At 44.9% G+C, this 24615-nt stretch overlaps 1 protein-coding gene across 3 annotated transcripts; it reads left to right on the top strand.

Moving 5' to 3' along the window:
• Nucleotides 1-106: 106 nt before the first annotated feature.
• LOC133384306 (CTD small phosphatase-like protein 2-B) lies at nt 107-24024 on the top strand. Of its 3 annotated transcripts, none has more exons than XM_061626223.1 (7): nt 107-421; nt 14709-14807; nt 16115-16177; nt 17488-17567; nt 18332-18458; nt 20048-20143; nt 23200-24024. In XM_061626223.1, exons 1-6 carry the CDS (start codon nt 353-355, stop codon nt 20138-20140), a joined length of 531 nt encoding a protein of 176 aa, XP_061482207.1. In that variant the 5' UTR covers nt 107-352; the 3' UTR covers nt 20141-20143; nt 23200-24024. The 3 variants fall into 3 exon arrangements, with proteins under 3 accessions (XP_061482207.1, XP_061482208.1, XP_061482209.1); XM_061626224.1 differs by lacking the exon at nt 23200-24024 and adding an exon at nt 21330-21404; XM_061626225.1 differs by lacking the exon at nt 16115-16177.
• Nucleotides 24025-24615: the final 591 nt, after the last annotated feature.

The raw sequence follows: 24615 nt of genomic DNA, 5'->3' as shown, positions 1-24615 counted from the left end.
CGAAAGGAAACGTGAGAAGCCTCAGAGTGGAGGGGCGGAGCCTACGTGAAGCTATAATCTGCTTCCAGGTCATCTCTTTCCGTCTGAGCTTCGAAATGACGAACCATAGAGATAGGCGAAGAAGCGATAGGCTTGACTACCCACACCGCAGGATTCTTTTCAGGCTCTGCACTGCATTGACTGCTATGAAGCCTTTCTTTTAACAACTTGTTCATTTCATTCTATGAGCTTCCCTGTCAGGACAAGATCGGAATCAGAAGTGTGATAGAAGTGTAACGTCCCTCCTTTACAATTAGAGAATAGAGAGGGCTGTGTAGTGTGAATAGAAACTAGCCTACTGTACAAAAGGAAAATGCACTTTTGTTACTCTGCTCACTTTTGCCTGAGAACTCGGCCACCATTGGTATGTGGTCCTTGGAAGGTTGGTGATGACAGTTTACGTAGTTAATTCTTAGTTTTTTAGAGCTCTTAACTTTTAAGCATTTTTAATATTTACATTCTATGCCTTTGGATTTTTGTGCAGTTTCTGTATTTTTTCATTCTTTTATTTTTGAACGTTGCTTTGAGCACAGTTTCTATGGAAAAGCAACCAACAGATTTAATGAATCAATAGATAGTTTCCAAACTTAGTTTTCAGATATCACTGAACTGGGCTTTAATTTTGGAATTGTAAATGGGCCTTACATTATTTTTCATCAGAGTTACAGCATTAAAAAATTACACAATGTGTGTGGGAAAACTGCTTATTTGTTTGGTTTTACATATGCAATTGCAAAAATTAATTACATCCCTGCATGCAGTGTGCTCTGTAGCAGAAATATGTATACTGCCTGAATGTACACGTCATCTCTGACAAGTGTACTGTACTTCTATATAAGAGAAAAAAGCAACTTGCTCTTTTGTTGACTCCAAGTAGTGGGTAGGCAGTTGAAATGCTGCTGCCCTAGAGCAGCAAAGAACATCGAAAGAGAGTAGAAACTGGTCCTTTTTTCACATGGAGTTTAAACAAACACCAAGATTTCTCTTGAAAAATTGCCAGAATTGAATTGTGATTATGAGATTAGAGAAATAATTTATGAGTAAGTTTGCAGTACGGATTCCTGTGACTACCGTCCACTGCATCTGAGCCAAATCAAGCTACTGAATCAGGCTGTTCTGTTTAGCTTGTCTACTCTGACCATGTCTCGTTCACACATAATGCTAGATCAGGATTAATATTAACCACAGTTAATAAACCATAGCTAAAGCTGAGGCCTCTGGCAGATAATCACTTAAACCTTGGTTTATTATGTCACAGAATAGTTAAAAGCACTAGTGAGAGCAGCCAAGCCTTGAGAGCAATTTGTTAATTTGCAGATCTGTAGCTTTTGGATGGCGATGGCTCCCTAACCATAGTTAAGGATGAGGTCTGGATTTGCATGTAATGCTAAGTTATGCTTAATATCTATTATGGTTTAAAAGCCAACTGCATATCTTGGTTAACAAGTGATTTTTAACCATAGTTAATAAACAAAGCTGTTGGGATGGGTTCACATGTAAAGCTAAGCCATGGTTTAATAAACAATAGATCATTGATTCCCAACTTGGGGGGGTCACAAAGTCATCTCAGGGAGATCGCAAAGATCCAAGGGAACAGTTCAGAAGAATTATTTATTAATTTTAAAAAATAATTAATGGCTGGTCTGTGCACCACCAACTTGCAACCGTGCACTGTGTGTGCACGCAAACCACTTCCACCTCCTTCCTTCCAGCCAGCATCAAGAGAAGGGGCCAGCTGGGCTTATTCAAGCTTTACTGTCCTCCCCCCCCCCTTTGTCAGCGGCAGTGAGGGAAGATCAAGCTGATTGGCTCTGGCTGTACACATCATCTCTGGCAGGTGTACTTCTATACAAGAGGAAAAAGCAACTTGCTCTTTGATTCCAAGTACTGGCCCCCGGGGAGGGTTTTTTTGTTATTGCTATGTGCCTTCAAGTCGATTATGACTTATGGCGACCCTATGAATCAGCGACCTCCAAGAGCATCTGTCATGAACCACCCTGTTCAGATCTTGTAAGTTCAGGTCTGTGGCTTCCTGTATGGAATCAATCCATCTCTTGTTTGGCCTTCCCCTTTTTTTACTGCCTGATGTTTTTCCCAGCATTATTGTCTTTTCTAGTGAATCATGTCTTCTCATGATGTGTCCAAAGTATGATAACCTCAGTTTCATCATTTTAGCTTCTAGTGACAGTTCTGGTTTAATTTGTTCTAACACCCAATTATTTGTCTTTTTCGCAGTCCATGGTATGTGCAAAGCTCTCCTCCAGCACCACATTTCAAATGAGTTGATTTTTCTCTTATCTGCCTTTTTCACTGTCCAACTTTCACATCCATACATAGAGATAGGGAATACCATGGTCTGAATGATCCTGACTTTGGTGTTCAGTGATACATCTTTGCATTTGAGGACCTTTTCTAGTTCTCTCACAGCTGTCCTCCCCAGTCCTAGCCTTCTTCTGATTTCTTGACTATTGTCTCCATTTTGGTTAATGACTGTGCCGAGGTATTGATAATCCTTGACAAGTTCAATGTCCTCATTGTCAACTGTAAAGTTGCATAAATCTTCTGTTGTCATTACTTTAGTCTTTTTGATGTTCAGCTGTAGTCCTGCTTTTGTGCTTTCCTCTTTAACTTTCATCTGTATTTGTTTCAAATCAATATTGGTTTCTGCTAAGAGTATGGCATTGTCTGCATATCTTAAATTATTGATGTTTCTCCCTCCAATTTTCACACCTCCTTCATCTTGGTCCAATCCCTCTTTCCGTATTATATGTTCTGCGTACAGATTACACAAATAAGGTGATAAAATACACCCCTGTCTCACACCCTTTCCGATGGGGAACCAATCAGGTTCTCCATATTCTGTCCTTACAGTAGCCTCTTGTCCAATTGTCTTGCCAATCAGATGCTGTGTCACCCCCATTTCTTTTAAAGCATTCCATAGTTTTTCATGATCTACACAGTCAAAGGCTTTGCTGTAGTCTATAAAGCACAGGGTGATTTTCTTCTGAAATTCCTTGCTCCGTTCCATTATCCAACGTATGTTTGCGATATGATCTCTGGTGCCTCTTCACTTTCAAAATCCAGCTTGGATGTCTGGCATTTCTCGCTGCATATATGGTAAGAGCCTTTGTTGTAGAATTAATGGAATGCAGTCCTGGAATGTCCCCCCACTAATGTATACCTGGACACTCATTAAAAATTCACTGTATAGTTAACTTATAGTACAATGTACAAATGTCTACACAGAAGTAAGTCTCTTCATATTTAATGGGGCTTACTTCCAGGTAAATCAAATTGTAGTAATGAGACCAGACTTAAGATTCTGCTGAAACTTTGAAGCTGTACTACTTGGGGGGAGTATGGGGCTTTATAGTACAAAGATGCATCATTCTGGTTACAGGAAGTAAAAATGTATGTCTATAATACAAGGTATTATTATTATTATTATTATTATTATTATTATTATTATTATTATTATTATTATTATTATTATTATTATTATTATTATTATTATTATTATTATTATTATCTTTATTTATACCCCGCCCTTTTTCCAAACTGGAACTCAAGGCGGCTTCCAGATAAAAATAAGTACATATCATTAAGAACCTATAAAAATATAAAACATATAAACATAAAATCAGCATTAAAACAGGATTAAACTATTAAGACGTTAAAACCACTTACTCTTAAAATACTGCAACCCAGTTTAGGAGCATACAAGTAAAACAATAACATACAGCATCCTCTTCAGTCACTACCCTTTAAACCTTCAGTTCCAAAGGCCTGCCGGAAGAAAAAAGTCTTTAGCTGTCAGCGGAAAGACTGCACAGAGGAGGCCATTCTTGCCTCCCTAGGGAGGGAGTTCCAGAGCCTAGGGGCAGCCACCGAAAAGGCCCTATCTCGTGTCCCCACCAGTCGCACTTGTGAAGGTGTTGGGATCGTGGGTCTCTCCTGAAGATCTCAGGGCCCGGGCAGGTTCATATAGGGAGATACAGTCTGACAAATAGCCTGGACCTAAGCCGAATAGGGCTTTATAGGTCATAACCAGCACTTTGAATTGTGTCCGGAAACAGACTGGCAGCCAGTGGAGCTGTTGCAGCAGGAGAGTTGTATGGTCCCTGTAACCAGCCCCAGTTAACATTCTGGCTGCAGCTCGTTGCACCAACTGAAGTTTCCGAACAGTCTTCAAAGGCAGCCCCACGTAGAGCGTGTTACAGTAGTCTAAGCAGGATGTAACTAAGGCATGTGTCACCATAGCCAGATCAGACGACTCCAGGAACGGGTGCAGTTGGCGCACTAGTCTTAACTGTGCAAAAGCATTTCTGGCCACCGCAGAAACCTGGGCCTCCAGGTTTAAGGCTGAGTCCAGGAGTACACCCAAACTGCAAACCTGCATCTTCAGGGGGAGTGTAACCCCATCCAGCACAGGCTGAACCCCTATTCCCTGATCCGCCTTTCAAGTGACTAGGAGCACCTCTGTCTTGTCTGGATTAAGCTTCAGCTTGTTCGCCCTCATCCAGTCCACCACTGCTATCAGACACTGGTTTCGAACCGAGACAGTTTCCTTGGAATTAGGTGGAAAGGAGAAGTAGAGTTGGGTGTCATCTGCATACTGATGGCACCGAACCGCAAACCTCCGGACAACCTCTCCCAGCGGTTTCATGTAGATATTAAATAGCATGGGGGACAAAACTGAACCCTGAGGGACCCCACAGGCCAACGGCCAAGGAGTCAAACAGGAATCCCCCAGCACCACCTTCTGGGTTCGACCCTCCAGGAAGGAATGGAGCCATCATAAAACGATGCCCCCAAGTCCCATCCCGGTAAGGCGACCCAGAAGGATACCATGGTCGATGGTATCAAAAGCCGCTGAGAGGTCCAACAGAACCAACAGGGACACACTCCCCTTGTCCAGTTCTCTGCGTAGGTCATCTACCAAGGTGGCCAAAGCTGTCTCCGTCCCATAACCAGGTCTGAAACCAGACTGAAATGGATCTAGATAATCCGTTTCATCCAGGAATCCCTGTAGTTGGGAGGCCACCACACGCTCTATTACCTTGCCCAGGAATGGGATATTAGACACTGGCCAATAATTATCCATAATAGAGGGGTCCAGGGAGGGCTTTTTCAACAAAGGCCTTACAACTGCCTCCTTTAGGCACATTGGAACTGTGCCTTGTTGTGGGGAGGCATTGACCACTTCCTTCACCCACTCGGCTAGGCCCCCTCTGGCACTTTTAATAAGCCAGGAAGGGCAAGGGTCTAACAGACATGTGGTGAGCCTCACCTCTCCAAGGATCCTGTCCACATCCTCAGGTTGTACAAGTTGAAAAGAATCCATTATGATTGGACAAGCAGGAGCCAAAGTTACATCCACTGAGCCTGTATCAACTATAGCATCCAAGTCGGAACGAATCTGAACAATTTTGTCTGCAAAGTGCTGTGGAAATTCTTGACAGCGGGCTGATGAGTGGTCTATATTACCCTCTCGGAGGCCAGAATGTAGGAGACCCCTGACCACTCGAAACAGCTCTGCTGGTCGGCTCCCCGCAGACACGATGGTGGCTGAAAAGAATAATTTCTTTGCTGCCCGCACTGCCATGGAGTAGGCCTTCAGATAGGCTCTAGCCCGTGTTCGGTCAGACTCGCTCCGAGTCTTCCGCCAACGTCGCTCTAGTCTCCATCTCATTTGTTTCATCACCATCAGCTCTCTGGTAAATCAGGGGGCTGGTTTGGCTCCATTCCGTGAGAGGGGACGCTCAGGAGCGATCATGTCCACCACCCAGGCCATTTCCCCATTCCAGAGCTTCAACAGAATTGCCTGCCGAGGTGACAGGAAAAACCCCAAGAGCTCTCAGGAAACCATCTGGATCCATCAGCCTCCTGGGGTGGACCATCCTAATCAGTCCCCCACCCCTGCAGAGGTTTTGAGTCCCAGTGAGTCTAAACCCCACCAGGTAGTGATCTGTCCATGACAACGGAACTACAGAGAGTTCCTCCACACCAAGATCACCATCATCCCTTCCAGCACAGAACACAAGGTCCAGAGTGTGGCCAGCAGCATGAGTGGAACCAGATATTACTTGGGACAGACCTATGGTTGTCATGGAGGCCATGAAATCCTGAGCCACTCCCGCCAGAGCGGTCTCGGCATGGATGTTGAAGTCCCCTAGTACAACAAATCTAGGTGATTCCAACACCAACCCCGAGACCACCCTGGCTAGCTCAGGAAGGGAGACTGCAGTGGGACTTAGGCTGAAAGCCTAACCAGGTCTACTCAGAAGTAAATCCTATAGAATTCAGTGGAGCAACAGTTGTATGAAGTAGGTTAGGCTGAGAGTTAGTGGCTGACCCAAGGCAGTAAGTGAGCAAAAAAAAATGATGGGTAAGGCAAGTTTAAAAAACGTGAAATTGCGCAAGCTCAGTGTATTTTTGTTGCTGTTTATCAAGGCTTTGAATACAGCTGGTACTCTTTGAGGAGAGCCTGGCTGGGAGTCCAGAGTCTGTGAGTTCAAATCCCCGCTCACGTCTCCTGGGTGTCAAGGGCCAGCTAAAGATCACCCCACAGTGAGTGGCTCAGGGGTTACATGCCCTGCCAACTGTGCAGCCATGGGCAAGCTGCATAGTCCCAAGGAGGCCAGTTGCCCCCCAGCTGGTAGTTGCGGACAAGGAAGGGGCTGGCTTGTGCAGCTGTGGCTAGCTGAGCAAGCCCTAGCCAGCTGGAGAGGGGAGGCCTCGCCTCAGAGGGAGGCAATGGTAAACTCCCTCTGAACACCGCTTACCATGAAAACCCTCTTCATAGGTAGGCATAAGTCAGGATCGACTTGAAGGCAGTCCATTTCCATTTCATCTAAGGCTTTGAGTGTGTTTTTGTACAGTTGTATATGTTAATCTTAAATATATATTTTATATATTTTAAAATATAAGTTGCCCAAAATTTTGTTGTTTTTACTCTTGAGTTCTTTTCATGGTTTAGGGTTGGCATTGGGGGATAGCAGGGCTTTTGTGCCTTTAACAGCTGTGTGGCAGGCAGAAATTAAAAAAAAATTAAATTAAGTCTTTTCTAGAAGGGAAATACAGTTATGGGGAAAACTTTACCTGTTGACATTCTGTCTATTAGACATGTTGTTGTTGTTGTCATATGGAGCTTCCTGAACTGAATGCTGCAGGCATCGTTGTATATAGGTGGAACACTTAAAACCAGAGTCCAAATACCCTGGCATCAACCAGGCTCTGTTCACCACTTTTATCTCCTTCCTTTCATTTCCTGCAAAATTTGTTAAAAGTTGTTTACATTGCTGTAACCTGCCCTGAGACCTTCTGGTGAATGGCAGATAATAAATATCATCATCATCATCATCATCATTTGTTGTTGTGATTAATAAAAAGTGACATTATTTAACACTTTATTATGCATTTTTTCAATTAACAGAGACTACCATTACAACAATTAGCATGTGGGGGTCACAAAAAATTTTGAGGTTGCGAAGGGAGTCTCGTACTCATAAAGGTTGGGAACCATTGCAATAGATTAATAAATGTGTGAACTTTGCCATCTCTCCCACCTCTTGAAGACCTGGCTCTTCAGGCAGGCTTTTGGGGTGGGTTAGGTTTTATTATTATTGTTGAGATGTTTAATGTTTTAATGTATTTGTATGTTTTTATTTTGTACATCGCCCAGAGTGGCTGGACAGCCAGCCAGATGGGCGACTAATAAATTTAATAAATAAATAAATTTCAGGAGGTGCTCGGGGTTGAACCTGCCGCCTTTTACATGAAGGTAAGGGCTCTGCCATTAAGATACGGACCTTCTACAGCCATCAAAGTGATCAACGCATTATGGCCACCACAAATGGCTCCATGTGTTGAGCCATGTGTGTCTCCCCTAGGCCACCCACAAATCCCACCACAAGAGAAAAAAGACTTGTATTGAGATGAAGAAAAACTGATTAAAGTGCTGTACGTGAACAGTCCATTACTGGTGACAGTAGGCATGTGGAATGGTTTAAAACAGTCTCCTTTCCACATGGCCAGGTATGTATGAGCTATCAGTTACAACACAATCAAAGTTTATTGCTTATAGCCCTAGGCCACTCCATACAATACAGATAAAAGGAAAATGCCTGAAACAACATAAACAATCAAGCTTCCAATTCAGTTAGCATTCAAAGCCTGACAAAAAGAACTTCAGCTTCTAACCCCTGATCTCATATGTTCATAGCAGCATTTTATTCATCGCAGACTTGATGGTTTAACTGACAGCAGAACTAAATCATCAGCATACATCCCAACTGGCACCAGCTATCAGTTATGAATGAATACAGCTTTTTAAAGAAAAGTTCAGCCAAGAAATAATAGTAGCTTGCAGGCTGGGCACCATGAGGTGGCCTAGTCAGGCACTGGCTGAGGAAAGGCCCCTCTATAGGCTGGGAGAATGGAGCTCCCGCTCTGCGATCTGTGGCGTCATCAGCTCATGGGGTGAATCACTCCCAGTGGGAGCTCCTCTCTCCCAGGCAACATCCCCCGATGCAAGCAGTGCAGACTTAAACAGGCCCATCCCTAAGGGGTTGATGCCCCTGCCTAGGGTGGCCATATTCCAGTTCCACAAATCCGGGCAGGTTAATTTGCATATTATGTGAAGTATTTGCATATTATTTGCATATTATGCAAATATTTGCATATTAATATTTGGATTGTCCAGTTGTTTTGTTTTTGTGCCTAGGAATTACCACCAAAAGCTGGGGAAAGATGTGAGAAACCTTTTTTTTAAAAGCAACATTTTCATCCTTAAATGCCTAGACTCTAGTTTCCAACACTATGGAGTATTTATTGATTGATTAAGAGAATTTATATCCTGCCTTTTTGCTGTTAAAAACAAAGCTGAGCACAGCTTACAAATATAATAAAAACAATAAAAATATATAATCAATATAAAAACATAATAAAAACACAAAATAGCAACAAACATAAAGTAAGTCAGGGCAGCAGTACGGTTAACCATATACGATATATTTCAAAGATGTGGTGGGTGGAGAAAAACAAGAAGCCAAAACGTTAGGAAAAGGAGTCTTTCACACCACATACTCAGTTCTAAATACTGTTGCAGCAAGTTTTACAAGTTCCTCCAGTATTCCACTGGTGCAGACACTCAGACATTCAAAGTATCTGTATGTTTCTTAGGTTTTATAAAAGCAGAGCTTTGCTTAACTCAAAATTTCTTCTCCCTTTGATCAACCATATCTACACAGGTTCCACCTCCATACTCAAAATGAAACTGGGCCTGGAAGTGTGCAACAACCCCACACATACCTTGCTAATTAGATTATCAATGCCAGGATGTCTGTCTTATCGACTACTCTCCTGCTCCCCCCCCCCCTCCGGCATCATGAAAGACCCAGTCCTGGGCTCAGAAACAAAATAAATATCTGGTCTTCTTCAAAGTATTGATAAGCCTCTTGTTTTAATTGAAATAATAATTATAAATTCTTGTTCTTATCACTAATGGGAGTTAATTATCTTGCATATGCTGCTGTTGCTTCTATGGCTGTAACAGAGTGAGGTTAAAGATAAGTGAAATGCAAATAGGAAAAAAAAACACAGAAGGCAGTAACACTTTCCTAAATGTAATACCATAACAACCACAACAAGATTCCTATGAGTAAGGCAAAAAACTAAGCATCTCACAACCAGTCAGGATTCCTAACCAAAAATATGATAAATGAAGAAATATTTACATAAGCATGACTATCAAATATATTTATTATTTACACAAACTGTAAAGATATTTATAGTGCAATCCTAGGTTTATTTATTCAGAAGCAAGTCCCAGTGTATTCAGTGGGGCTTACTCAAACAGGGACAGAAATGCAACCTCAAGTGATAAGCAACTTCATTCACACAACCCAAAATTCTGAATCATGCCACTTTACGCTGTTTTGCAACTGTTTATACTTGTTTTTATGGTTATTGGATTTTAAATGGCTTTATTTCTTGTTGTGAGCTGCCTTGGTTTCCAACAACCCTACCTCACAGGGGTGTTGGAAAGACTCCATACACACACACGCACACACTGCAGATGTATAAATACATACAGCCCATATAATAGTTTATTGTCAAACCAGTTGGTCATTGCAGAAAAATCAGTATTAGTTTTAAAAAAATCAGTATTAGTTTCCTACAGAATAAAAACTGTAATAGCTAAGTAAGCCCTGCCTACTTGCTTTAAAATAGGACTGGAGAAGGGGGCAGAAAGAGTTAGAACACAAACACAATTCTTTTTTACATTCACTCCAAAGTCCCATTGATTTTCAGCACATTCATAACCATGTCTACTCAAAAGTAAGTCCTATTGAATTCAATGGGATTTACTCTGGGCATATGGGATTAGCATTGCTTTTACAAAAAGCAAGCATTGGGAAGGTTTTCAAAACACTGCCCAAGATCTGACTCCTGCACACAAGAGGAAAACATAAGAACATAAGAAGAGCCTGCTGGATCAGGCCAGTGGCCCATCTAGTCCAGCATCCTGTTCTCACAGTGGCCAACCAGGTGCCTGGGGGAAGCCCGCAAGCAGGACCCGAGTGCAAGAACACTCTCCCCTCCTGAGGCTTCCGGCAACTGGTTTTCAGAAGCATGCTGCCTCTGACTAGGGTGGCAGAGCACAGCCATCATGGCTAGTAGCCATTGATAGCCCTGTCCTCCATGAATTTGTCTAATCTTCTTTTAAAGCCGTCCAAGCTGGTGGCCATTACTGCATCTTGTGGGAGCAAATTCCATAGTTTAACTATGCGCTGAGTAAAGAAGTACTTCCTTTTGTCTGTCCTGAATCTTCCAACATTCAGCTTCTTTGAATGTCCACGAGTTCTAGTATTATGAGAGAGGGAGAAGAACTTTTCTCTATCCACTTTCTCAATGCCATGCATAATTTTATACACTTCTATCATGTCTCCTCTGACCCGCCTTTTCTCTAAACTAAAAAGCCCCAAATGCTGCAACCTTTCCTCGTAAGGGAGTCGCTCCATCCCCTTGATCATTCTGGTTGCCCTCTTCTGAACCTTTTCCAACTCTATAATATCCTTTTTGAGATGAGGCGACCAGAACTGTACATAGTATTCCAAATGCGGCCGCACCATAGATTTATACAATGGCATTATGATATCGGCAGTTTTATTTTCAATACCTTTCCTAATTATCGCTAGCATGGAATTTGCCTTTTTCACAGCTGCCGCACACTGGGTCGACATTTTCATCGTGCTGTCCACTACAACCCCGAGGTCTCTCTCCTGGTCGGTCACCGCCAGTTCAGACCCCATGAGCGTATATGTGAAATTCAGATGTTTTGCTCCAATATGCATAATTTTACACTTGTTTATATTGAATTGCATTTGCCATTTTTCCGCCCGTTCACTCAGTTTGGAGAGGTCTTTTTGGAGCTCTTCACAATCCCTTTTTGTTTTAACAACCCTGAACAATTTAGTGTCGTCAGCAAACTTGGCCACTTCACGGCTCACTCCTAATTCTAGGTCATTAATGAACAAGTTGAAAAGTACAGGTCTCAATACCGATCCCTGAGGAACTCCACCTTCTACAGCCCTCCATTGGGAGAACTGTCCGTTTATTCCTACTCTCTGCTTTCTGCTTCTTAACCAATTCCTTCTCCACAAGAGGACCTCTCCTTTTATTCCATGACTGCTAAGCTTCCTCAGAAGTCTTTGGTGAGGTACCTTGTCAAACGCTTTTTGAAAGTCTAAGTACACTATGTCCACTGGATCACCTCTATCTATATGCTTGTTGACACTCTCAAAGAATTCTAATAGGTTACTGAGACAGGACTTTCCCTTGCAGAAGCCATGCTGGCTCTGCTTTAGCAAGGCTTGTTCTTCTATGTGCTTAGTTAATCTAGCTTTAATAATACTTTCTACCAGTTTTCCAGGGACAGAAGTTAAGCTAACTGGCCTGTAATTTCCGGGATCCCCTCTGGATCCCTTTTTGAATATTGGCGTTACATTTGCCACTTTCCAGTCCTCAGGCACGGAGGAGGACCCGAGGGACAAGTTACATATTTTAGTTAGCAGATCAGCAATTTCACATTTGAGTTCTTTGAGAACTCTCGGGTGGATGCCATCCGGGCCCGGTGATTTGTCAGTTTTTATATTGTCCATTAAGCCTAGAACTTCCTCTCTCGTTACCACTATTTGTCTCAGTTCCTCAGAATCCCTTCCTGCAAAGGGAAAAAAACTGCAAAAAAACTGAAATGTATATACTTACCCAATTTTTGAGGTTTTCAGATAAACGGGGTGAAACCACCATTTTGTTTTCTAGACACTGCCTCAGGTCAATGAAACTGAAACACAATGCCTGATTGGCTGCAATCCTGAACGGGCGGGGTTAAAGCTTCGAAGTGCTATAGTATACAGTACTGTTTAAAGAAAGATTTAACAGTCGGGGGGGCGGCTGACGTTTTTATGCATATCTCGAGAACCGGACCACCTAGAAACTTAATTTTTTTAAAAATTAAAGCTGAGAATCCGGGCCACGTAAGGGGCTAGCCGGGCGCCGGGTGGCATGCATAGAATCCGGGTAAAACCCGGCTAACCGGGCAATATGGCAACCCTACCCCTGCCGCCATCTTGGCTATTGGCAGGTGTGTGTGCACAGCATGCTGATGCGCCAACATAGGCGGTGCAGCAGAAGGGCCTATTTAAGCCCACGCTGCCTGCATTGGGAGGCGGTGTTGGGGAGCATGACAACCCAGGCTCAGGGCAGTCTGGTGCCAGCCTTGGTAATTGCAATTATGAAATGGGTCAGCCGTTATTTACCCCTGCACCATATCTGTCCCCTTAAGGCAAGGATGGGGGACTTTTTCAGCTGGAGAGTTGCATTCTCTTGTGATCAACCCTTTTAGGGCCACATATCAGTACTGGGTGTGGAAAAAGTGGGCGTGGCCAGACATCCCCCTCCTCCCTCCAGGCAAGCAAGAGGTATTATCACAGTTCAAGGACACATTCCAGCCAGGTAAAATATCTAATGGAGGGCACAGAGCAGGTGCCATGAGGGGTGTGGCCTGCACAAAGTCCTGAGGGCTGGCTAGAGAGGCCTGGGCAGCTGCATTTGGCTCCCAAGCCTGAGGTTGCCCACTCCTGCCCTTATGGATGGCATACTATCTACCCCTCACTCAGTTATTCATCCAGATGAATATAGATGTATGGAGGGAGCAGCAGCCATGGCGCCTACCAGGGAATAGTACTATAGAGGGAGACAGTGTTATGCTGGCCCATCACCCTCTGCACATTCTTCAAAGAAGGCCTTCAGAAACACTAGTCGCTGACTCAGACTGTGTACACACCATACCTTTTAAAGCATGTTCTCTCCCCACCCCCAAGAATCCTGGGAACTGTTGCTTGTTAAGGCTCCTGGGAACTGTAGCTCTGTGAGGAGAGTCAGGAAGTGAATGTTGGCAAACATTCCAACTTCTCTGAGGAAAGTTCAGTTTTGCTTTGGGGAGGAGGAAAACTGCTCTACAACAGGGAAGGCTATGTTGAGATTAGATTACTGCAATATGCTCTACGTGGAGCTCCCCTTAAAGGCAATATCAAAACTGCTGCTAGCACAGAATGCAGCAGCCAGAACTTCACATAAGGACCATATAACAATGGCCCTAAAGGAGCTGCACTGGCTGTCAGTATGATTCTGGTTCAATTTCAAGGTGTTAGTGATGATTATGAAAGCCCTAAACCTCTCGGGACCTTGATACTTGTGGGAGCGTCTCTCCCTATATGTTCCTGCTATGGGTCTGTCCTCCACATTCCACCTGTGGGAGATGTACATGATGTGGAGATGTGAGAGAGGGCCTTTCCCACAACAGCACCCCAGCTATGGAAAGCGCTCCCATCAGAGACCCCTTTGGCACCATTTGGAGGGGTTGGAGCTCAGTGGTGGAGCATCTGCTTTGCATGCAGAAGGTCTCAGCTTCAATCCCCAACATCTCCAGGTAGGCTGGGAAAGACTCCTGTCTGGAACCCTGCAGAGCTGCTGCCAGTCAGTGTAGACAATAGTGAATTAGGAGGACGCCAATGGGTCTCTCTCTGTATAAGTCAGCTTCCTATGGGTGGTATTCAGCGCTAGTCCTACTTGGAATGGACCCACTGAAGTTAATACACATGGCTGATGCGCACAGATGCGAAAGGAGAGTCCAAAGTTGTACGATACACACAATAGGAAAAACAGAAGGGAGTAGAAAAAGAGGAAGGCCAAACAAGAGATGGATTGATTCCATAAAGGAAGCCACAGACCTGAACTTACAAGATCTGAACAGGGCGGTTCACGACAGATGCTCTTGGAGGTCACAGATTCATAGGGTCGCCATAAGTCGTAGTCGACTTGAAGGCACATAACAACTAAACTTGGGTTCATTAATTTCAGTGGGTCTACTCAGAGTAGGACTTTGTTGACTGCAATTCTGTGGTCCTATGTCATTGCTCTAATTCTGGCACCAAGGTCAGGCTATTCACTTGAGCATTTGGGAGAGGTTGGGTGCAGTTGTATTGGAGCTGCTTATGTTAACCTTCCTGTCGCTTCTTGGATGTTATACGGAGGTGGGTTCATCTGGTTGTTTGGTTTTTAGCATTACCTCTGTTCATTTTTGACTGCCATCTTTGTCTCATCAGGGTCCCCTGCAGGAAGGGACTTTGGCGGTGTCCTCCCTGACAGCTCTCTGGGATGATGCGTCGGCATTCACCACCTATTTCCTGGATAAGTCCTATCAGGTTGGTATTCTTGGAGTCCATCTTTTCACCAGGGCTGAGCCCTGAAATGGAAACAGGAGTGCCTCTGAGTATGTGCAGAGGTCCCATCCCTCACCACTCAAAGCTACAGTTGGCTTTCCCCTATGTATTCCGGACTGTGCATGTTTGCCTTCAGAGCCAGAGTGTGTGGTTTTGTTGGCTTTTTCAAGCCGAAATGAGCACTGGGGTTTTCCCTAGGGCAGGAGTGGGGAGCCTTTGGCCCTCCAGCTGTTGCTGAACTACAACTCCCATCAGGCCCAGCAAGCACAGCCAGTGGCCAGGGATGATGGATATTGTAGTTCAGTAACATCTGGAGGGCCAAAGGTTCCCCACACCTGTCACGGGGCTACCATTCCCAGCACCCTTAACAATCTAGTTACCAGGAGTCTCCATGACTGTTAAGAGTGGTATAAGAATGCTTTAAATGTGTGGGGTAGACGTGCCCTGTGTGTGGGAGAGAGTGGGAAGGTAAGTGTTAGTGTTCTGTATGGATCAGGCTGCATGAGTGTATGTGGTCACCAGGAGTGTAGTTGTCCAGGGTCTCAGGGGATCTTAGACCCTTTAGTTTTTTGGGAGCAGGGTCCCAGCAGGTTCCCTATGTCTCCAGCATCCTGTGAGCCAATCAGCATGAAAGGAGAATGTGTTAGCCACTGAGAAGAGTCTTCTAACTTACTTGTCCTTTCCTGCTGATTGTGTCCAGTTCTCAGTAGCTAACACACTCCCGTTTCATGCTTCTTGGCTCCTAGGGATGTCTGTTGTTGTGGGAGAAGGCATTAACAAGGCATTCTCAACCCAGCAGCAGAAAAGGGGGTGGCTGTGAGTAACACAAAGAGACCCTGCACTTCTGAACTTGCCACTACACTACTGGTGGTCACATACATTTAAAGCAGAAATCATACCACTTTAAACAGTCATGGCTTTCCCCAAAGAGTACTGGGAACTGTAGTTTGTTAAGGTGCCAAGAGACCCCTCTCACAGAGCTACATTTCCAAGCACCGTTTAAAGTGGTACAAGAGTCTTCTACGTATGGTGTGGATGTGACCTTTAAAAAAACCCGGTGCGTTAATACTTTGGATTCTGCACTAGGCAAGGGGTTGGACTAGATGACCTTCAAGCTCACTTCTAATTCTATGAAACGCACCAACATGATTTCACCCAGAACTGAGGGATGCGTCACTGCAGATTTTTGGATAGATTTCAAGCTGTTAGAGCAGAACAGGGTGTGGAAGGGTCTGCCTAACCCTTCCGTTCATTTGGCTTTCCTGCTCTTGTTTTTTGTCATCTTTGAGGTTTCGATGAAGCTGAGGCCCCACGTGCATGAATTCCTGGAAGCACTTGCCAAAATCTATGAGGTCAGTGCTTGCAACCTAACAGACCCTGTAGAGCGGGTGACAGGGCAACCTTTGACCCTCCAGATGTTGGTGAACGACATACCTAGCCATCGGCCATGCTTGCTGGGGCTGATGGGAGTTGTCGTTCAGCAACATCTGGAGGGCCACAGGTTCCCCACCCCTGCTGGAGGTAGTTGGCCGCAAATCTAAATTCTGCTGAATTCAATGCCCTGGCCCTACGAGCAGATTGTCGCTTACTGTGTGTCAGTGGCACATGGAGAAGGCCTCTGGTGGGACACTGTGAGAACAGGATGCTGGACTAGACTGGCCATTGACTTGATCCAGCAGCCAGGTTCTTTTAATGATGTTATGTAGCAGAATCCTGCCGGTGTAAAGCTTTTTTCTTTTTTCAAGAACAGTTTGTAGGATACAATAATACTTAAACTATAAGTTGAAGGCATCGACAGTTGCACACTATCCTGATGCTCGTCATTCCAAAACATAGGCCGTTTCTCCCTCACTCCCATGAATCTCTTTTGCTGATTAACTGCTGTTGCCTTAAAAAACAAAAGCGAATGTTCCCATTGTCACTATATTTTCTCAATCTGTTCAAATCAGAGGTGGTGCATTACTCTTCTCTCTCCCCCCCCCCCAGTGTTTAGCTACAATTGTTTTGGCAATGGTTCATAAATTAATCGCTACTAACAGATCACTTTCTGTAAATGTTCTTTAAATATCCAAGAACTGTCTTGGGCTCCTGAGGGATAGCGTAGCCTCGCATTTCTGCAAGAGCATTACAAACTGTGTTCCCCAAGCTCTGTGTGAGAGGACACTCCTCAAATATATGAATTTTTTTTTCTGAAGACATGGAGAGCACCTGCTTTGCATGCAGAAGGTCCCAAGTTCAGTCCCTGCGATCTCTAGTTAAAGAAGGATCAAGTAGCAAATGATGGGAAAGGCCTGCTGTCTGAGACCCTGGAGTGGTAGGGAAAGGGTTATCCGCCAACTCCTCCTCCCCATGTTGCTTCTTCACTCGAAACAAACCACTCTGAAGCTGTTTCTTGAAGAAATAAAGAAATGAGGGCATTGACAGTCTCTTCCACCCGTTTATGTGTAGCATGCCATTTAGGCACTCTGGCAGGGATGGGGAACCTTTGGCCCTCCGACGTTGCTGTACTACAACTCCCATCAGCCCCAGCAAGCATGGCCAATGGCCAAGGATGATAGGGGCTGTAGTTCAGCAACATCCAGAGGGCCAAATGTTCCCCATCCCTGCCGTTGGGTATTCCAAGACCTGACAGGAAACCAAGACCCGTGTCTTTTTGTTCCAGGTCTTTGTGTTCACCACTGCCAAGCAAGAGTATGCTGATAAAATTCTGGAGGGCCTTGGAACACAGAGGAACCTGATCAGGTGATGGTGGCCTTGTGGCTGTGGTGGCTTTGCTGCCCTCCCCCAAGCAGCCCATTCAAGGCAAACAGGTCATATAAAACCAATTCTGTTCCAATTACATTGGCTGCCTGTACGCTTCCCAGCCCAATTCAAAGTGCTGGTTTTGACCTATGCAGCTGTTTACAGCCCAGGGTCTCAATATCTTCTGAGATGCCTCTCCCAATAGGAACCTACCTGGACCCTGAGATCCTCTGTTGAGGCCCTTCTCCAGGTTCCCCCTCTGGGGGAGGCTCGGAGCGTGGTGACAAGGGAGAGGGCCTTTTCAGTTGTGGCTCCCCATCAGGGGAACACACTCCCCACCCAGAGAGGTCTGCCTGGTGCCTTCATTGACATCCTTTCGGCACCAGGCAAAGACTTAGATTTCCCCCCCAGGCATTTGATAGGCTAAGATGATGGTTGTTTTTATTTGTGTGCTGCCAAAGCTTTCTGCGGCTGTATGTGGGTGGTGGTGGTTCTTTATTGTTTGGCTTTATGGTATGATATATTTACTTTTGTGTTTAGCAGCACTGTAGGTCACTTGGAGACCTTTGGGTAATAAGCAACTAATAAACACAAACATAATAATAATCCACCTGCCCCTGTCACTGCTGTTTGGCTCTCTCCTGCCCCCGCTCCCTGCTCAATAAACAGGCTGTCTGGAGAAGCCCTGGCTGTTGTGCTGAATTTTGCAATCTTGCAGAAGAAAGAAACAGTGCCTAAATCTCTTAATTTCCATCACTTTGCAGGCACCCGTTGTATCAAGAGGACTGCCTCTGTTGCAATGGCTCCTACAGAAGGGATCTCTCCGTGTTAGAGAGAGACCTGGACCGAACTGTGGCCGTTGCAAATGACCGGCAAGCATTCCATTACCAGGTATGGATTTAGCCAGGGGAGGCTGGCCCATTAGGGCAAATGGGGCTGTATTTATTCTCAGCCAGAGCGCACTGAGTTGCCTTCTTAGTTGACCAGGGAGTTGCCCTGCCTGCCAGCTTCCTCCTCCCCAGTCTGAGTGTTGCTTCTTATAGAACTCACCAGGCGGGAGGAGGGGGGGGACAAAACTAGAATGTGTTGGATCTGCCCGTCAATCGCTCTGGCTCCAGCTACTGTTGGGCTCCCTGCCTTCTGCCCTACCAGTCCCAATGGATACAAGCTACCACTGTATTTAGTTATTGAAAGCTTCTTCTTTAAAAAAAACCAACTTTAGAGCGACTTACAAAAGTAAGACCCGGGGTCACTAATGCAGTGCCCATGGGCACAAAGGTGCCCTTGAGGTCTTCTCTTGGTGTCCACAAAAACTCTGAGCCCCCTGCCTCCACCCACTATCCCCTTGATCACGAGGTGGTGAGAGAGGTTACCTTTTTCACTCTTTAAAACAACATAGGGCTGAAAGAGGAAGTTGGAAGAGTGACACTCTTTCCCATTTCCTCTTTCAGCTCTATGCACTTTTCAAGGCTAGGATTAATTCTACCGAAAGTGGATAGAGGGCGTGGCGACCACAGCACTTGCTCAAAAATCCAAATGTGCCCACGGACCTAAAATGGTTGGCAACCCCTGGAAAGACACTCTCTGCCCCTCAGGCTTACAATCTAAAAGACAGGAGACTCAAGAAAAAGGGACAGGGAAGGAGGAACAACGCAGCTCTCTTTCTATTTGGTTTTTAATTTAGTTTTGATATTTAAACACAGCGAATACTGAACAACCAACACAGGCACCGGTTCTAAAAGTTCTTGAAACAGCCAGCTGGGATTGATGCAGATCAGGTGGCTTGATGGAATGGCTGCTGCTAGGTGATAGTGAAGGAGGGGGAGAGTGAGAGGCCGATGGAAGAGCCCTGCTTCCCTTCTCTCCCTCTGTTGCAGCCTGAAGGAATGGCTGCTGCTCGGTGACAGTTGAGGGAGGGCCATAGGGCAGCTGGAATCTCAGTAGAGATTGTGGACCTGCTCTGCCTTCTCTTCCTTTTCCTGTTCTCTTTAATCCTTGGTGTGGGAACGTAGAAAGCCGCCTTATATCAGGTCAGACCATTGACCCATCTAGCTCAGGAATGTCTACTCCAGCCTTCGCCAAACTGGTGCCCTCAAGGTGTTTGGGACTATAGTTCCCATCAGCCCCACCAGTGAGCCCTGCATGGGTTGCAGATCTAACAGTTCAGCGTGTTGCAGGTGAAACCTGAACTGCCCAGAGAAAATGCTGCCGTTTCAAAGTCTCTTATCTAGATTGAGCCCCAAATGTTCTGTGCCAGCCTCTTCCGCCAACTCCCCCGCCCCGAAAGAACCCCGCTTATCTGGGGCTCTGTCCTACATCAGGGGTGAGGAAGTTGTGACCCTCCAGATGTTGTCGGGCTCCTGCTCCCATCATTGCTGATCGTTGGCCATGCTGGCTGGTGCTGATGGGGGCCCAACAACATCTGGAGGGCCAAAGGTTCCCCTTCCAAGGAAGCTGTCTTGTGTTTCTGTTTTGCCAAGATATCCAACGTGGTACTGATCCCAAGATGGACGGGAGATCCTCAGGACAAAGAGTTGCTGGGCCTGATCCCTGTGCTGGAGAAGCTTAGCTAAATGGTAAGTTAAGATGGCGAGCCTCTTTGCATCTAACCAACATATTAAACCTGGTGTGAGGCAGCATCTGGAGGGCCCAAGGTTCTCCCACATCTGTATTAAATGGAGGAACAACCAGAGTGAATAGATACATATGCATATGGATAAGGTTGTGCAGGGAGAATTCCAGATATTTCCCCTCCTCTCTCTTTTTTCTCCATATCAAGGTGCTAGCCCTCATTGCCATCAAAAGAAAAGGACCTTTTCTATTCTGCTACCCCATCTTTGGGGTACCCTCGGCAGTGAGATATGTATGGCCCCCACTTTTGGCTTGTAGAAGAGCCCTAAGAACATTGCGTATTGCAGTTTGTTTGGGGGCGATTTTTACGGCACGGGTTTGGTTCGTATATCACACTAAACCATGGCTTAGTACAAATATGCAAGCCTGGGGATTCCCCGAGAGAAGACTGTGGCCGCTTTGCTCCTCCCTCTGCAGCTGCACCGGGCTGAGCTAAACCTTTGTTTGGCTTAGCATGTTACGCAAACCCAGGCTGGTGGTTTAGCTCTCTGACAAACCATGAGTCATAAACTATAGGACAAATCTACAATTCATGGTTCGTCTGGATAGTATTAAATCATGAGTCCACATTCAGATGACATGCTAAGCTAAACCATGGCTTAGCTCAGTGTAGCACAGCAGCAGAATGACGGGAGAGGTGCAAAGTGGCCACCATCTCTTTTCCCAGAGGCCATAGTTTGGCTTAGCGTAACATGCAAGCCAAGTCACTGTGTTTTAATAGTGCTTCCATTGACTGCTGTTGTTTTAATGTGATTGTTAGTGATTTTGTTGTTTTAATAGCTTGTTATTTTATTGTTTCGACTGCTTTCTAAGCTGCCTTGGGAGGGTAAGCACCTAAAATGAGGGACTTTTAAAAAATTGATTAAAAAATAAATTTATTGGATTATAGCCAATTAAGTTTTACTGTGAGCAGACGTACTGAAATTAACAGACCTAATCCATCCAGTTCAGTAGATATGCTCTAAGCATGTCTAACGCTGGATACAACCCACTAACTTTTTTAAAAAAAAGTCTGATATTTTCACATTTTTAAAAAGGAAATCCTTAAATGCAGAAGGTAGGTTTGTAAGATTCCCCACTCATCAAACTTGAGGGGTGACCTACGTGCACCGGGTTGTTTTGTTTTTGTAGGGTGATCTCTTTGCCGAAATCGAGATGAAATGTCGTGGTGAGAGGATGGAAAAGAAAGTCTAGTCTTGCCCATTACAACAATCCAGTTTGCAAAGTTTTTGTTTGGTGTTCCCAGGAACCAAATCTAGTACAGAGATATATTTGGCCTAAGGTCCTGGTGAATTTTAATTCAGTTGTATTGTCTTGAAAGTGGTGAAGACCACACAGTTCTTAATTAGGTCTTTGCAATCCATGCAAGCAGGCCTGGCACCAGCATATGGCCAGGTTGGGCCCTGGTCAAGGTCCCCTGTTGCCCAGAAAGGCCCCTCCTTAGAGTGGGAGGCTGGAACCCGCTGCACAATCCACAGCAGTGTCTCAGGTTTGGAGGGAGATTCTTCGTACTTGCTAAATCAGGGATGGGGAATTTGTGGCCCTTTAGTTGTTACTGGACTACAAATCTCATCAACCCTGATGATTGTCCATGCAGGCTGGGGCTGATAGGAGCTGTAGCCTTCTGGATGTTGTTGGGACTCCAGGTGCCCCATCTCTGTCCTAAATCTTACCTTTTGGGTTTTTTGGATTTTTTGCCATCTTCAAGCAAAATATGTGAATCTTTCTTTTTCTTGACTTGACAGATGGTATGTGAATGCATCTTGTAAAATATTGCGCCAGCAGAATACCCCCCCCCCAATTGCTAAGGACCGCACCTCCCATCATTCCAGATCGTTGGCCAGGCTAGCTAGAGCTGATGGGAGTGGTAGTCCTTAATGTCTGGAGGGCACCTTAATGGCTACCCTTGCAACACAAGCTAAAGGTTTGTGTGTCTGTGTGTATGCTGCTATTCAGTTGTAAAAGCAACATCTAAATCCAAGAATAAAATGTGTTTTCTCTCCTGTTTGCTGTTCCGTTCCGTTCTTTTTCATACCGTTTTTTTCTGGTGCAGGCAAAGAACCTTCAGCAGAACTTCAGACCAGTGGAAGTGACAAATATGAGTCTCTGGGGGGGGGGATCCATTTTTTGTTTGAAGGGGGAGAAGCAGATTTGCACAGAATTGATTGACACAAATACTGGCCAATTACAAGGCTGCCTCCTTTCCTCTTGCTCTCAGAAGATTTCAAAACCAGACAAAGAGGAAAATCTTAAGTAATAAAAAACAAAGTGTTGAACAATATTTTGACCGGATAATAATATAGACATAAGGGGTATGTGAGATGTGTCTGAAACGAATTAGATGGCTGACGGGGGGAAGTGAGTGGAGGTGACAGTCTACTTTTTAACCTGAAGCCAGGTATGTGACAAGACCTCAGTGTTCATGTACATTTTTTGACATGCATCCGCACACACAATCGCTTGTGTGCTTGCATAAACTCATGCTTAGTTGGTGTATTCATGGAGGCTCTTCATCTGCGTGCATGGACTCTTTTGTTCCTATAAACCAGGTGTGGGGAACTTTTGGCCTGCCAGTTGTTGCTGAAATACAACTCCCATCAGCCCCAGCAAGCATGGCCAACGGCCAGGGATGATGGGAGTTGACGTTCAGCAACAGCTAGAGGGCCAAAGGTTTCCCACCTACACCCACAGCTTTAAAATGGCATTGCGCATGAACAAAAAGGCCACAGCCTATTTGCTGTAACAATGTATGGCTTCTCCCACTGTTGCATCTGGCCATGCGCCCCTGGTATGCGCCCCCCCAAAAGGGGTAGTGTAGTGGCAAATTCGGAAGTGCAGGGTCCCTTTACGATAGTCACAGCTGTGCCCCCTTCTAAGGTTATAGAAAAATCGGGCCAGGCGTCAATACTGCTTTCTGCTTCTCTATCGCTGTCACCATTTGACTGTCCTTTCTGACTGTCAAGTGATATTGCTTGAATTACTGAATCCAGTGTCTCTACAGGTTGATCTCCTGCTGCTACCAAACCGTGTGATGATGTAGATGGGATGCTCTCATCAGGATTCGCTGCCTCTTCTTCTTCTGCAGTTACAGAATTCTCACTCAACTTGGCTGTTTGAAGTAGGCACTCCTTTCACTCTGCTAGGCCCCAATCAGCAGGGAATGACAAGGAAGCATGCTAGAAGACTCTTCTCAGTGGCTTTATAAGATTGTTGTTTTACCACCATTACTGCCCAAATTATATGTGTCTAACAATTTAGAAATCTAAAACTGTAATCCTAGGTTCAGTCTGAAGAAATTCCACTGAACAATGTGCAATCGACTTCCGAATAAATGTGTAAAGGATTGCACTCCACATTCCTAAACACGCTTAGCAGTATAATCCTATGGCCTATGCTGGTCTGCTCAGAAAAAGGTTCTATTGAGTTTAGTGGACTTATTTGCAGGTAAGTGTGCTTGGGATTTCATCCTTAAGACTGAATATGAGACTTCTGAAAAAAGATGCATAGGATTTAACTGTTAAAGATGAATCCCAAATCCATCTACTCGGAAGTAAAACCCACTGAATTACATAAGTTCATTTTTCTCATGTGCATGCTGAGGACTGCAGAAACTTCCCACTGAAATTAGTGCCATTAAAACTTTAAAAAGATCAGACCATTAGTATAGAAATAAAACACATGATAAAGATCCTTATGTGGTCTGATCCTATACAGGTTTACTCTGAAGTAAGTCCCACTGAGTTCAGTGGGTTTTACTCCCAGGTAAGTGTGTACAGGATTGCAGCATTTACAGTCCAATCATATGCATATATACTTGGAAGTAAATTACACTATTCTGTGGGACTTATTCCCAAGAATATGGGCTAAGGATTGCAGTACTAGAAATTTTCCTCTTGTTTCTCTCTTTTTACAACTAGTATTAAATGTTTGTTTCTTTTAATGTAAAACTCCATGGCTTCAATACATTTTCTTGGGGTTGCCAGCTGTTTACTGGCATTGCTCCAGTACTTTTTACTGCAGGTGTGGGGAACCTTTGGCCCTCCAAATGTTGCTGACCTATCACGCTCATCTTCCCTAGCCATTGGCTGTGCTTGCTGAGGCTGATGGGAGTTGTAGTTCAGCCACATGTAGAGGGTTCAAGGTTCCCCACATGTGTTCTACAGCTATGATGCAGAAATGAAGCAAGTGACATTTTTCCTGGCATTTCAGCTAGCATTGTGAAAGAGTTGCCTGCTGGATTTTTGCATGGCAAGTTGTTGTTACCAGCACAGGAACAAGATGGCAACATTCTGGACCCTTACTGGGGTGAAGTGGCCCTAAGAGAGTTGCACAGAGCTTTGTGTCAGAGCTCAAGAGAATTCCTCCGTAGCCAGTGCCGGTGACAAGCTTCCTTGTTTCTCATTTCCCTCCCTTCTAA

This window comes from Rhineura floridana, chromosome 4, assembly GCF_030035675.1.
Source record: "Rhineura floridana isolate rRhiFlo1 chromosome 4, rRhiFlo1.hap2, whole genome shotgun sequence".
Taxonomy (NCBI): Eukaryota; Metazoa; Chordata; class Lepidosauria; order Squamata; family Rhineuridae; genus Rhineura; species Rhineura floridana.
Note: the sequence above shows the minus strand (reverse complement) of the source record. Positions and strands in the feature narration are given on the sequence as shown.

Excerpts from the sequence above, each read along its gene's own strand:
- LOC133384306 (XM_061626223.1), top strand. The coding sequence starts at position 353 with ATGCACTTTTGTTACTCTGCTCACTTTTGCCTGAGAACTCGGCCACCA. Across the intron at positions 16,178-17,487 it reads CACTTGCCAAAATCTATGAG|GTCTTTGTGTTCACCACTGC; the intron begins GTCAGTGCTTGC and ends TTTTTGTTCCAG. Across the intron at positions 17,568-18,331 it reads ACACAGAGGAACCTGATCAG|GCACCCGTTGTATCAAGAGG; the intron begins GTGATGGTGGCC and ends ATCACTTTGCAG.